This window comes from Balaenoptera musculus, chromosome 3 (genome assembly GCF_009873245.2).
Source record: "Balaenoptera musculus isolate JJ_BM4_2016_0621 chromosome 3, mBalMus1.pri.v3, whole genome shotgun sequence".
Taxonomy (NCBI): domain Eukaryota; kingdom Metazoa; phylum Chordata; class Mammalia; order Artiodactyla; family Balaenopteridae; genus Balaenoptera; species Balaenoptera musculus.
The window spans coordinates 76,357,267-76,372,696 of NC_045787.1; the positions used below are offsets into that span (position 1 = coordinate 76,357,267).

Sequence of the window (15,430 nt, forward strand, 5' to 3'; positions counted from 1 at the left end):
AAAGGAACATATATAAATATTTGTGTTAACATTTTTCATTAAAAAAAATAAAACCCTCAACTATGGAGTGGTTGTGGGTGCTTATCCAAACAGGATAAACTAGGATTACTGTTGCTGAAAAACTCCTTTAAGATATCTAACAACCTAGAAGAGAAAAATACATAAGAGAACCTCAAATCCTTTATTGATTTTAATCCCAATTTTAGACAAGAAGATGTTAGGTACTATGCTACAGTTCTTGAATGTTTTAAAAAATGCAACAAGAGAGACAGCTAGAATGCTATACCACTTTTTATGCTTCTGACTACTGTGTTAATGGGAAAGGTACCCGGAATAAGTTCTAAGAGTCAATACCAGGACTTCCCTGGTGGTCCAGTGGTAAAGAATCCACCTTACAATGCAGGGGACGTGGGTTCGATCCCTGGTCAGGGAACTAAGATCCCAGATGCTGCGGGGCAAGTAAGCCCGAGCGCCACAACTACTGAGCTCACGCACCTCAACGAGAGCCCGTGCCGCAAACTACAGAGCCCATGTGGCCTGGAGCCTGCGTGCCACAAGCAGAGAAGAGAAAACCCGCACGCCACAACTAGAGAGAAGCCCAAGTGCCACAGCAAAGATCCCGCGCACCGCAACGAAAGATCCTGCATGCTGCAACTAAGACCCGACGCAGCCAAAAATAAATAAATAAAATAAATAAATAAATAATAAATAAATCTTTAAAAAAATTGAACATTTAAAAAATAAATAAATAAAAGTCAATACCACTATAAGCAAATGTCTCAAGCACCTTAGTTTTTCAACTAAATGTTTTTTAGCCTAAGTTTAACTGCACAAACATAACCTCAACTCATTGTATATTTTTTAATGCAATCCAGTTTTAAAAGATAATGTAATTACAGGTGGCCAAATATGATATGGCATGTTTTAGAATAATGTTTAACTTACTAAGTACAGTTCCATTACAAATGGAATTTCAATAGGACTTCAACTTTTTGATTTTTAGCTTTAATTAAATATTTGCACCAACTAGCTCTTTTGAAAATCAAGTAACTCTAGGGTTTAACTGACTAGTACTTGAGCTATAAATAAGATAGTGATCTAGTATCTTCATCCATCCAAGAAACAATGCAGACTGGAACTGGCTAGGGAAACCGTTTTGATAAATGCTTCAACAAGGTGATGTTTTATAGTCAAAAGATTCTGTTAAACTCTTGGTTGGTTCACTGATTTTAGATTTCCTTGAATTAACCCTCTGTATTTCTCAGAGAATGTAGGGCATTCTTAAGCTTAGAATAAAAGTGTAGACAATACTAAAATGCTCAAAAGTTTAGTTCTTGATATCTGCCACTATAATAAGCCAATTCTACTGCAATAAAAACTGCTCTATGACCAAAGAAATCTATGTCCACTTATTTCCAGGGACTATGCCTTGCAATATATAAGGACTATAAAAGTAATATGTAATTTACTAAGTAATTTTACTAAGTAATTTTAATTGTGCTGAGTAATATTAATTTCTGACACGATTCTTTTAGGGTAGGAGGGAAGAAGCAAAGCTCAGGTTTCTTTGGGGATAAATGAAAGAGAGTTACTTATCCTATAAAGGTTGTTATGACCATCTCTTGATTATTTACATAGTGCTTATCCATCCAAATTAAACCTATGGTTACTTTTATTCTATCAACCACTATTGGTTTTGTCAACATACAACCATAAGAAATAGCATTCTGTTCTAGAAAAGAGTGATTTCTCTAAGAAACACATTATAGAGATCTTTCTAATTTTATTCTCTAAGGTTAGAGATGTACTTGAAATATCTTCAGCTTCCCTTCTGAACCCATCATGGAGCTTTGACTCAGCTTAAAGTTAACTCTTGAATTACTTAAAATTAACCAATAGGTATTTATTAAATACTTCATATTTTATTTGCGTACCTAAGCTGCATTATAAGTCAAGCTAAAGATAGTGCAAAAGGGGCTTCCCCGGTGTGGCACAGTGGTTAAGAATCCGCCTGCCAATGCAGGAGACATGGGTTCAAGCTCTGGTCCAGGAAGATTCCCACATGCCACAGAGCAACTAAGACTGTGCACCAAAACTACTGAGCCCGCGTGCCACAACTACTGAAGGCCACACGCCTAGAGCCCATGCTCAACAAGAGAAGTCACCGCCATGAGAAGCCTGTGCGCCGCAACTAGAGAAAGCCCACATGCAGCAGCGAAGACCCAAGGCAGCCAAAAATAAAATAAGTTAATTAATTAAAAAAAAAGAATATTTAAAGATAGTGCAAAAAACAAAAATTCCAAAGTCAAATATAATTTTGGAACTTTGTGTCAAAACCAGAAAACTGTCTATAAATGGTGATGGGTCAGGTGACTGCTTTAAGTGAGATTGTTTTAGGAAATGATTATAGCCACCTAGTTACTATTTACTGAGCGCTTAAAATGTGTCAGGCCAGTGTAATCACTTTTACTATCACCTGTGGGAATTCTCAGAACACCCTTGTGGGGTAGATACTATTATTTCCACAGGATTCCACAGGTAAATCCTGTGAAATCACATAAGGTGACACAGCTAATAAGTGACCTGGAGCTCAAACTCTGGCCTGTCTCACTTTAAGAACTAAGCACTCTACACAGCTAGCCTCTCCTGCTCCTCCTTAACAACAGTTATATAAAATGTGAAATATCTGAACGCTACAGAATTAAGAACTGATAAGAATCAATAGCTCTTTGGGGATCACTTTTTTGGTTTTGCACTACAACTTAAGGAAAATATCAGACACTTGAATTTCTTTTCACTTATGCAAGTAAATAGTAAAAAGTATTTATGAGTTATCCTGGGATACAATTTAAGATAGATCTTTCTTTCCTAAAAGAGGTACTATACCATTTAAAGAACTGTGGTTATAATTCTTTTATTTAAGAAGTCATTTAATTCTGCTCTTTAAAACATCACCTGATAGAGAAACCAAAGACTATCCAATAATTATATTTTAACCATGGTAATAAAAATAAAATCTGGGCTTCCCTGGTGGCGCAGTGGTTAAGAATCCGCCTGCCAATGCAGGCCACACGGGTTCGAGCCCTGGTCCAGGAAGATCCCATATGCCGCGGGGCAACTAAGCCCGTGCGCCACAACTACTGAGCCTGCGCTCTAGAGCCCGCGAGCCACAGCTACTGAGCCCGTGAGCCACAACTACTGAAGCCCGTGCGCCTAGAGCCCGTGCTCCACAACAAGAGAAGCCACCGCAGTGAGAAGCCCGTGCACCGCAACGAAGAGTAGCCACCCCGCTCGCCGCAACTAGAGAAAGCCCGCGCGCAACAACAAAGACCCAATCAATGCAGCCAAAAATAAATAATTTAAAAAAAAAATAAAATAAAATAAAATCTAAGCAGGGAAAGAAGAGGAAGAAAAAAAAAAATGGAGTATAAGCAGGCAGTAGCACAGGAAATCAGTTAATCCTGAAATCAAATATACCCAGCTCTCGTCAAAAGCTGGTAATATGTTTAGAATGATAGTATGAATGTGAAATTTTGAGGTAATCCAAAGATACCTTAGTAAACGGTATCTCCTTCTTTGCCCCAATCTTTTATTAGATGCTCCCCCACCCCCCGGGGGAGAGAGAGAGAGGGAGTCATTAAGTTTCACAAAATCTAGTATTTTGCTTTGTCAGTCAATCCAACCTTACACATCGGAGAAACTCCTTCTCTGCAGATTTGGAAGAACCAGATTAAAGAGCATTTGGAATAAAGAATAATTTCTTTCTAGCCTTTACAGCATAGAAAAGAATGAAATATAAAGGAGATTCTCGAAACAGTAGTGAGAAGTCAAAAATCTAATTTATTTAACACGGTCCTTGTTTTTAAAGATAGTTTCTGGAAAACTGTAGCTATCTGATGCAGGCCAAATTAAAAAACAAATTATTATTGTCTTAAACGTTACTATTTCATACAACTCTTTAAAGGAATATGGAAGGCAAAAATCCAAACTGAACAACCACCTAAAAAGTTAGTTACTGTGAACAAGCCCTTATAACAATATATGAAGCATAATATCCCATCATTTTTTTCCAAGAGAGCACTTAATGTGGACTTTATAATTGTGTAATAAGCTTACATGTCAAATCTGATTATAAATACAAATGAAGATTTGTTCTTTGGGATCATGATCTCTAGTAAAGTATAAGGAGAAACAGTAAAATAAACTTGGATTGGAAGATGGGTATTATTTTTAAAATAGTAGAAATTTGTAAAATGAAGCATCTACAAAAAAGGGAGCCATTAGAAGGCTTGAAACTTGGAAACTACATGATCACACACACTTCGTGTTTTAAAAAGATCGCTTTGGCTGCTGTGCGGAGAATGGACTATTGGGGGGAAGAGTGGAAGCCTGGAGGCTGGATGGAAGTCCATGGCAGTGGTCCTCAAGAGAGATAATGGTGGCTGGGCCTGGAGTGGTGGTGATGGATGAGGTTAGATTTCAGATTTTTGAAGACTGACAGAACTTGCTGATGGATCAACTAAGTCAAGAAAAGGGGAGATAAATCAAGGAATACTAGTCAATTACTAGTCAACTGGTGATGAGTACTGCCACTTACTGAAATGGGGAACACTCAGGAAGATGTATGTTTGAAGGGTGAAATCAAGAATTGTGCTTGGCAAAAATAAACTCAAAATGGATTAAAGACTTAAATGTAAGGCCAGACACTATAAAACTCTCAGAGGAAAACATAGGCAGAACACTCTATGACATAAATCACAGCAAGATCCTTTTTGACCCACCTCCTAGAGAAATGAAAATAAAAACAAAACTAAACAAATGGGACCTAATGAAACATAAAAGCTTTTGCACAGCAAAGGAAAACATAAACAAGATGAAAAGATAACCCTCAGAATGAGAGAAAATATTTGCAAATGAAGCAACTGACAAAGGATTAACCTCCAAAATTTACAAGCAGCTCATGCAACTAATATCAAAGAAACAAACAACCCAATCCAAAAATGGGCAGAAGACCTAAATAGACATTTCTCCAAAGAAGATATACAGATGGCCAACAAACACATGAAAGGATGCTCAACATCACTAATCAGTAGAGAAATGCAAATCAAAAGTACAATGAGGTATCACCTCACACCAGTCAGAATGGCCATCATCAAAAAATCTACAAACAACAAATGCTGGAGAGGGTACGGAGAAAAGGGAACCCTCTTGCACTGCTGGTGGGAATGTAAATTGATACAGCCACTCTTGAGAACAGTATGGAGGTTCCTTAAAAAACTAAAAATAGAACTACCATACGACCCAGCAATCCCACTACTGGGCATATACCCTGAGAAAACCATAATTCAAAAAGAGTCATGTACCACAATGTTCATTGCAGCACTATTTACAATAGCCAGGACATGGAAGCAACCTAAGTGTCCATCAACAGATGAATGGATAAAGAAGATGTGGCACATATATACAATGGAATATTACTCAGCCATAAAAAGAAACAAAATTGCGTTATTTGTAGTGAGGTGGATGGACCTAGAGACTGTCATACAGAGTGAAGTAAGTCAGAAAGAGAAAAACAAGTACTGTATGCTAACACATATATATGGAATCTAAAAAAAAAAAAAAGAAAAAAAAAATGGTTCTGAAGAACCTAGGGGCAGGACAGGAATAAACACGCAGATGTAGAGAGTGGACTTGAGGACACGGAGAGGGGGAAGGGTAAGCTGGGATGAAGTGAGAGAGTGGCATGGACATATATACACTACCAAATGTAAAATAGATAGCTAGTGGGAAGCAGCCGCATAGCACAGGGAGATCAGCTAGGTGCTTTGTGACCACCTAGAGGGGTGGGATAGGGAGGGTGAGAGGGAGAAGAAAGAGGGAGGAAATATGGGGATATATGTATATGCATAGCTGATTCACTTTGTTATAAAGCAGAAACTAACACACCATTGTAAAGCAATTATACTCCAATAAAGATGTTTAAAAAAAAAAAAGGAATTGTGTTTGGGTCTGTTAAGTTTGAGATAACCTATTAAACTTTGATAAAGAGATCAGGTGTTGAAAATTAGTGCCTGGAAATGGAGGAAGGTCAGAGCTGGAGATAAATATTTGGAGGTCGTTAACATATAGATGACACTTAAATCCATAGGACTAGATGAGCTCACCTAGGGAAGTGATAGATAAAGAGAAGGGAACTGGGATCTCCAACTTTCAGAGGCCAGGCAAGCAGAGGATAATCAGCAGAGGAGACTGAGAAGAATGGCCAGGGAAGTGGAGGAAAATCAGGAAAGGGTTTTCTAACAGGAAGGAGTAGTCAACTGGATGGCATTATGCTGAGTCAGGAAGACACGAACAGAGAGATGACCACTAGATTTGACACAAGGGACCTAGTCAGGTGCAATCTCAGGGATGTGATGGACACAACCCAACTGGAGGTGGCTGAGCAGAGGATGGGAGATGAAAAAGCAGACACTATTTCTCGGACACATCCTCAAACATAATCCTCTCTTTAGGTGTCCCCTTGCACAGAGACTTTACTGTATGTATGTGTGTATGTATGTATGTATTTATTTATTTATTTTTAATGTCTGCTTGTTTCTACTAAGGACGAGCACTTTCTGGACCATCCCTGACTTATTCAACTTTATATATCCAGTGCCTAGTACTATGCCTGGCACATATCAGAAGATAAATAAACATTGGCTAAATGAATAAATGCATATTTGACAGTTATAGTTATAATTCCTGTTCCTACCTCTTAGTCTTTTATTAAAGAAAAAACATCTCAAGACACTCAACTGAGTTTTTACCACATGGATGTGTTTTCTGGCTATCTGAGGCATCATGGTTTCCAACAATGAAAACCAAAAGCCATGATACTAAGTAAATGTCTTTTAAAAATCTGCTGACACGTAAATTTACAAGTAAGCATATTTAGATCCTAAAGTATCTCAAAGAATCTTATTAGAAAGTTCATGCCTGGCTCCACCCTTGAACAAGCTCAGTCTTCATGGGAAAAGTCTTCTAGCCAAGGTTATCTCCATGGGCCATGAACCAAGTGCCCATAACTAGTCATGACAATGTATATGTATAACAGAAGCTTCATGTACTCATGATTATTTTTTGGTTTGTTTTCACAAACTGTCAGAACAAAAAAAAGGGAATCAAACACCAAAACAGAAGTGAAAGTAATCTGGAAGTGAAAACACTGACCCTTGCAAGGCCTTTAGGAATCATTTAAAAATGAATGCTTGAAATGTAAAATCCAGGCACATTATAGAGAGTTCTTAATGTTTCAATAATCACTTGGACAGAAACCATGGAAGTCTGATCTTCATGTTAAAATCAAATTCAATTTTCATATTATCTGTACTCTACGACAGTCCTTAAGTGCAATTTTAGAGAACGTTATTGGATAAAGGAACCTATAAAAATACAAGCAAAATTTGAAAATCCCTGTTCAAAACCAAAACTTTCTTCCACCTAATAATTTCAACTTCCCCAAAACATACCATCCCCAAAATTTCCATCCAATGGAAAAGTCTGAGACATGTAAATATGGCATTGTTTCTAGTCTAAGCCTCAGACCCAATATACTTCTCAAATATGAAACATCTAATCAACCTAAGTCTCGTCACCAAACAAAATACTGAACGTTCACTAATGGGTACTTTATCTCCCCCACCCCAGCCCACCCTCCCAACTGCTTGCTGATTTCCCTTTTTCTACTAAGGGTACCCTCCTAGTGCTGATGCTAGAAATTTCAACATCACCCTGTTCCTTTAAAATCTGTTATTAAATTCCTATAGATCTATTCATCTGTAATGTCTTGTCTCCCACTAGCATCCTAGTTTAGATCGCACTCATCTCTGACCTGGACCACATACTTCCTCCTAACTTGTCTACTGCCTTCCGGATTAATCTTATACTCATCATGCACACTGAGGCCAGTATAATCCTAAAGCATTAGCTCAAATCACCTTAAATTTCTACTCAGTGTCTCTCCAGTTTTGAGAGAATAAACTCCAACCTGCTCCAGTCTCCCTTTCCTCCCTTAAATCCAACTATATTTTCTCCTACACTCGAGGTTAAGTGGAACAGGGTCTTCCTTGCAATTCTCAAAGCCTGCCTTAGCTTTTCTACTGCTGTCCTTTCCTTTCCTGTGCCATTCCTTCTGCTGGAGATGTGATTCCCCCCATCTAGTCTCTGCCTGTTAAACTCCTGTAAGACCCAAAGATGTTTTTTAGACCAATAACATATAGGATCCCCAACAAGAAAGAAACTTATGCTATTTGTCTAACAACCTAGTTATTATTAAACTAGTAGCAAATGCTCTGACTACTGAGTTCAATTCAAGGTGCTAATTTGATTCATGAATCTTTACGGAGCATATAGTCTAATTAATAAGATTCTCTCTTTTTACATCCTATATTAAACTGCTAGCCATGAGATTCCAGGTTTGGCCTTTGCTGGCAAAGTATCAGTGGACACCCTTAAACCAGTTCTTCCTAAAGATTTAATGTGGCTCTAAAGAGCCATAATGCCACAACCAAAATAGATAGATAGGTAGATAAACTGAAAGGAAGGGAGGGAGGGAAAGAAAAGAAAGCAATTCTCCTCGGTAAATCTGACCTGATTTATGCCATGTTTTTCAGCTTCAATTTGGCTGTAGAGACACAGTCATTAATTTATTGTATTCTACTCCAGACCTGCTTTTCTAGATTTCTGCATTAAGTCATGGGAAATGTCCTATGGAGCTGAGGTATGAGGGAGTCAAATGTGCTGTGGTTATATACATGCTCTTTTCTTTATTCTAAAACTCAGCTCACCTTACCTGAAGAAACGCCCATATCATCACATTTTAGAGACATCTTCTCAAATACTCCAAACACATTTGACCCAAACTGGCAAATAATTGGGCTGAACTCTGGTGCCACAGTCCTGAGCCTCTCTGTAGTCACTGCAAGTTGTTAAAAATGACCCAGCAGTGGTTCTCCTGAAATTCTCATTTTCCTCACTTTGCCGGCTTTATCACAAATTACCTAATAAGCGCTATGAACACAGCTTCCATAGTTTTTTACAAGTGCAAATGGAGCAAATGGAAAGGTTGGATCTGGTGACTGTCCTTGATAAGCTTTCCTGTAAATCACTCTGAGAATTTTACACCCCTTTCCTTTTAAATTCTTTTCTTGAACATGTTCCAATCCTTCACATATGTTCTTTCTTTCTCCTCTCAGTTCTGGTGCCAAGGTTCCCTGTCTGTCTCCTTAGGCAATCTGGCTACTGCTTTTCACTAGGAGGAGCACCCTTCTTTTTTTTTTTTTTTTTTTTTTAAATTTATTTATTTATTTTTGGCTGCATTGGGTCTTTGTTGCTGTGCGCAGGATTTCTCTAGTTGTGGCGAGCTGGGGCTACTCTTTGTTGTGGTGCGAGGGCTTCTCACTGCAGTGGCTTCTCTTGTTGCAGAGCATGGACTCTAGGTGCATGGGCTTCAGTAGTTGTGGCACATGGGCTCAGTAGTTGCGGCGCATGGGCTTAGTTGCTCCGTGGCATGTGGGATCTTCCCGGACCAGGGCTCGAACCCGTGTCCCCTGTGTTGGCAGGCAGATTCTTAACCACTGCACCACCAGGGAAGTCCGAGCACCCTTCTTTGCACTGAACACCTGATCATCTGTAAAAACTTTTCAAACACTTATTGCAAAATGGGGCACAAACTTGACTTTACTTGATAAAAAGCATTTTAATATCAAGTTCAGCCTGAAGATGGGTCTAAGTTAAAGTCAGTAAGATTAACTTACTTTAATTAAAACTGGCTGTATTTAAAAACTGCAACAAAAGGAATCTGCTAAGGCAAACCTCATTGTTTTACTTAGTAAACATGTCAGCAGCAGTGACAGCTCTGTGCTGGCAGGTCTGGATGCTTGAGTGGTGCCTTAAGGAGAACAGGGTCTACTGTATTTGTAAAAGCAGATTATTGAACACACATGTACACACTCAAAATTGTTTGAGGGCAGGCACAAAAAGGAAGAGATAGGAAAAAGTAAGGTATGAGTCTTTTTGTGCCTTAAACCACAATGAATCAAATGCTGATACGTTCACGAGGTAAAAAGAAAGGAAAGGAGAGGATATCTCCTACTCCATGACCTGTGGGATCAGTGATTTTATAAGATCACGGAACACATTAAAGGGAGCTATTGTGAAGGACAGTAACTTTAGAGGTTTAAATAAGACTTTATGCTTTGACTGGAAATAACAGTAACTAGTAATACTGAAAGAGACTGAATTCCTCATGCAAAATGAAACATAAGTATATTTGTACAAATTTTCAAAACACTATCATTTTCCTAGAAGACACTAATCAAAGCAGGGAAATTTAAAGCCAATAATTGGAGTTGGCAAGAGAATGTGTTAACAGAATCCTTCTTAAGTCATCTGCTTCTCATCTTCAGCATAGAGAATGAATGGCCCCCTGCCTTCCAGATGCATCTATGAAGACTTTTTATGTAATAGTTTGGATAAACATGACAGTATTATTTTGAGCCACCACCTTTGAAACTCGAGTAAACATTAAAAAAAAACAACAGGCTCAGCAATGAGAGAATCTGAAAAGAAAATTTGATAAGATTTTTGTTACTACCAAATGAGTTTACTCAATGTCAAAATAACGACAGCTACACATTACTGAAGGAATTGGCTTATAATAAATTTTAGAATTTGAGGTTTAATTTGAAATAGTTTTAGGATACATTTGGGAAGAAATATGTAATTACAGTAACTATGCCTCATTTAAAATATGTGGGGCTTATATAGACCACAAATTCAGACATCAGTTTAGAATGACTATAAAGTTGTAATACGTGATTTTTATTTAGTAACCTGTACCTTCATTCAAAATAACCTACCTATAGTAAAAAAAAAAAGTAGTTTTGCAATATATACTAAATATCTGTATAAGTATTCTGAGTTCGTTCTGCAAACCATGAAAATAACTTTCCATTTAACACTTTTAAAAATATAATCAACTTGAAACTGTCTCTGTATTCAAACTGAGTTTAAAACAACTTTTAGGAGATATTTACTACAACTATAACTCCCATTCCTGGAATCACAATGTCTCTATCCCGCACCCCAATCTCTGTTTAAAAGGTTCCCAAGTTAGCTTTCCTCATTTCTTCTCTAAAAATAGAAAACTTGAGTAATGAAGGTCAATTAGGTTTGTTTGTCTTTTGAAACAGTGAGGAATTGTTTCTAATTAAAGATTCTGTTTCCATGAACTCTAATAAGTTCGGATACTTGCTCAATTATATCTAAAGAACATCTGTATTTAGCCTAAGTCATAGTTTCCTAAAATTCTTAAATTTACCTCCCTGAAGTTTTAGGTCAAGTGGATTAATTTAGGAGAGTAAATCCAATGGACAAAATAATCTGGATAAAAATAACTCTCTGATGCTTAATTTAGGAAATTAACCTGTTGAAATTTCTGGCTCTTAGAAAGTCATCAGAAGAGGAGGCATAACAGTCATAACATTGCATTGGCCAAAGCCACTTGGAGGCCACTTGTCAAGCACCACAGCACACTTTCCTATCTAAGCACAGGAATGGTAGGGGCAGTTTTATATGAGAAGTTAAGCATCCTGCCCCCCTCCCCCAGGAGAGAATAGAAACTTCTCCCTGACTAGCCAATGCATTCCAACATTTTTCCAAACGCAGCTACAATTTAAAGTTAGGAGCCCTAATTTGATAAGGGTGGAAAGTGAAAGCGTAAAAGACCAAGTATGCATCCTTCTACTGGAGGATAAGAGCTCGCCATATGCCCACTGCTGGCAACTTTACTGTGCTGATGGGGGAGCCCTGGTCTGGTCCTAGTCAGAAGGTGGGACACTGAGGACACACTGCGGGAGACTTGGCTGAACACACCAGAGGATACTGTAGTAAGTTCCAACAGTACCTCATTTGTTTCTTCTGTCTCTTCCCACTTTTCAGCTGTCTGAAGTTAACAGTCCCACCCCAAATCCTGCTTTTCCAAGCCCCTTAAGAAGTGTTTCTGTGGCCAAAGTGACAGTGAGGCCTGGGGACAGGAACTGGTTAAGTCAGAAACAAGGCAGTGTCCAACTGCAATGGCGAAGTGAGCTTATTTCTTCCTCCTCTCCCTGCATAGTACTGCTTCTACTACCAACTTTTAGAAGAAAAGGAATCCACGGACTATCTCAATCTACCTGGGTCCAACTCAGAAGGGTAGAGGGAGCTGGCAAAGTCTTCTCCCTTTCCCTTCTCTGCCTCTGTACAGATTGACTAGACACATTAATTTGCATGCACAGAGATGGAAACAGATGGTAATGATATTAATAGGCAATAGAAGTAGTCAGGAGCAAGGAAAGCCATTGACTTTGGTACCTTTGACTGTAAAAATAAATAAATAACTTAAAAAAAATCAAGAACTAAGTGGTGGGTTGGAAGAGGAAGAATTTTTGATCTGCTGTTTCTTAAGACAGTGGAATATATGTGGGGCTTTTAGAATCCAAGCATTCCAACTTTAATCCCAAGCATGTAAACACTAAGGTGTAGGAGGCAGAAATGAAGGGAGAAAAACAAACAGCATTCTCAGTGAGCACCGGGGGCTTCTCTGTCACCTCACTCTCCCCGGGTACCATCCCTTCCCTGTGTGGGCCTCCTCACCCACCTCTTCCCTGTCAGTGTCTGTCAATCTTGTTGTAATCAGCTGTACAGTTCGCCAGTTGTCCCCCCAAGGTGGCTGGCTGACCTACTGTCCCCAGAGATGCCTCTCCCCACCCCTGTGTGTCAGTCTTTATCTGCTCCCTGGGTCTGTTTCTGACTGGGGGTTGGCCTCCTCCTGCTGGCTTCTTCCTCTCCGGTGTTTTTCTCTGTACATACCCTGACCTACCTTCTTCCCACTGTCATTCCTTCCCACACCCTCCCCTTGGAACAGGCAAGCTTATCTCTCCATCTTGCAGGGCTGAGTTTCTCTCCAGTGTCTGCCCCTGTGTGCCTCTGCCTGCCTATCTGGCTTCCCCCAGATGGGCCTCCCACTCCATGCTGGTGCTGGTGCTGGTCTCTTCCCTTCAGATGCACCTGTCTGGGAGTAGCTACTGACACACGCAGTTTTTATTTCTTGTATTTCCTCGCATTCCTATTGCTGCGTGACTTCCCAGTCATACATGAGACCCTTTTTCCCTGAGACTTCATGGTGTGTAGGAAAAGTATCTTTCTCCCTGTGCATGCACTCCTCCCTCCACCTCCGAGTCTGAGTGTTTTTCGCCTATGTTTCTCTGGTGGGTAACACATATGCCCTGGAATGTACATCCATGTGTCCACTCAATTCTGTGAGTGCCATCCTGAGGGCATGCTCATTTCTGAGTCTCTCCTGCTGTTTACATGTACACTATCACGTGAGCTCATGTACTCCTCAAGCTGTGCACAACTGTGTGCCTCCTCCTGTGTGCATGCTTATGTAGGGGCCCCCTGAAGGTAAGTCTCCCTTGGCCCAGGTTCACACCTCTCCTGCGGTTTTGCCTCCAACTCTGGGCCTTCCTTCCAAGCATTTAAAGGGCCTGGCACTAGTGGGAGCTCAACAGATGTTAATTCCTTTCTCCACTTTTATCTGAATAACTAGGAGCATGTCCAGGTGTCCCTCTGGCCCTCTGTGCCTGCTTTATGAGATCAGTTAATCAGAGCGTGTTTCCTTGGCATGGGCTCGGCTATTTGTCGGGATGCCCCGTGGGTTCTCTGCTCCACGGACGGTCTCTCTTCTCAGAGTGACTGTTACCGGTCGCTCATATGGTATATCCCTCCCCTTATGCGATGCGTCCACTCTGCCTCCCTCACCCATTCACAGTACTGCATCTCCATAAACGGCTTCCCCAGGCACTCCGGTGGCGGCGTTTCTTCGCTATGCCTCCCACTCTCTCCCTCACTTTTTTTTTTTTTTTTTTTTTTTTTTACGTGAAAACGCGTCCCTGGGTTTGTCCTCCAACTGCCGAGTACGTGAGAGCCTTCGCTGTGCTCGAGTTGTGTGTGTCCTCGGATCTCTCTCCGGGACGCGGTGCGGGGTGAGAAACCCGAGTCCGCCCGGGACGCAGTGTATCCCCTCCCCACTCCCCGCCCCCGCCCCCGCCCCGGCCCCTAGATCCAAGTCTCCATGTCTGTGAATCCGCCTCAGATGCGAGCGACGCGTCTTTCGGGTATGAGGAGCCACGGAGACTCTCTCTCCTCAGTAACCGATGTCTTTGCTCCCGGGTGAGCGCTGGCTGTGTGTGGCTCTCGCTACGCGGTGTTGTGTCTCCGGGAACGCGAAGCGCCCGTGTGCCCGAGTCTCTGGAAGTGTGAGGTGTGTCCCTCTCCTCCCTCATACGCGGAGTGTCTGTGCCTCAGCCTTTCCGAGTACACGGTGTGCCCCCCGCCCCGGCCCCATACGCTCAGCGCCTGTATCCCCAAGTTCTTGCGAGTACAATGTGTGTCCCACCTTCATACGCGGCGCGCCTGTGTCCCGGTCTCTGCTGGTCCGCGGTGGTACCCCCAAAACGCGGACGGTTAGTGCCCGCCGGTCCTCTCGGGTTCGTTACCCGGACGCTGCCCTCCGCCCCCTCCCCCCCCCCCCACACGCCGTGGGCAGAAGAGCCATCTCACTCGTCTCCCTGTTGCTTTTCTCCCTCACCGGGAAGAAAAGAGCTAGAAAACCCGGGCGCCGTCGGAAAGTCCCGCAGCGGCTGCGCAGCCGAGCCAAGGCTGCGGCTGCCTCGGCCCCGCCGCCAGGGGCCGCCCGCCCGCCCGCCTCCCAACGCCCAGGCGCCCAGCTGGCCCGGGACGGCGGCGTCAGCGACCCTGCCCGGCCCTGCCCAGCCCTGCCGCCGCGGGCGCTGACGGCAGCCTCGGCGAGCCCCTGCTCCACCGGCCCCGAGCCCGGTGCCGGGGGCAGGGAGAGGCGCGGCGGAGCGGCGAGGGACGCCCTCTTCCTTCCCGAGCCCGGCCAACTGCCCAGCTCACCTTGTGGCTCTGGTAGGTCTCGAGCGCGCGGATCGCCGTCTCGGTGAGCTTCACATGCAGTACGGTGGTGTTGTCCTGTCCCAGCCTCCCGCACGACAGCCCATAGCGCTGCTCCTCCCGCAGGCCCGCCGCCCCCCCTGCCGCCATCTTAAACTCCCCGGGGTGCCGCCGCCGACGCCAGTCGGGCTCTAGCCTCCACTGCGGCCGCGGCTGCTCGGGCTTCTGCAGCCGCCGCCACAGCTACGGCCATCCCGCTGCTGACGTACTGTCATATACTGCGCGCAGCCAGACCTCGGGCTGCCACCGCCGCCACCCGCCCCACCCTCCGGCCTCGTGCCCCGCCCCGGGCTCGTCTCATTGGCCCCGGTCCCCTCAGAGCCGTCCTCATTGGCCGCCCTCCACTCTCACGGGGGCGGAGCCCAAAGTCGCT

At 42.5% G+C, this 15,430-nt stretch overlaps 1 protein-coding gene across 2 annotated transcripts in view; it reads right to left on the reverse strand.

Annotated features, from left to right (window-relative positions):
- The window catches only part of ELL2 (elongation factor for RNA polymerase II 2), a 74,061-nt gene extending 58,760 nt beyond the window's left edge, over positions 1-15,301 (reverse strand). Inside the window, exon 1 of one of the 2 annotated variants that reach the window (XM_036848389.1) lies at positions 15,001-15,301. In XM_036848389.1, the coding sequence (XP_036704284.1) occupies positions 15,001-15,147 (147 nt within the window). In that variant the 5' untranslated portion in view covers positions 15,148-15,301. The remainder of the gene's footprint in view (positions 1-15,000) is intronic. The other variant, XM_036848388.1, reaches the window with a different exon arrangement.
- Between the last annotated feature and the right edge of the window lie 129 nt (positions 15,302-15,430).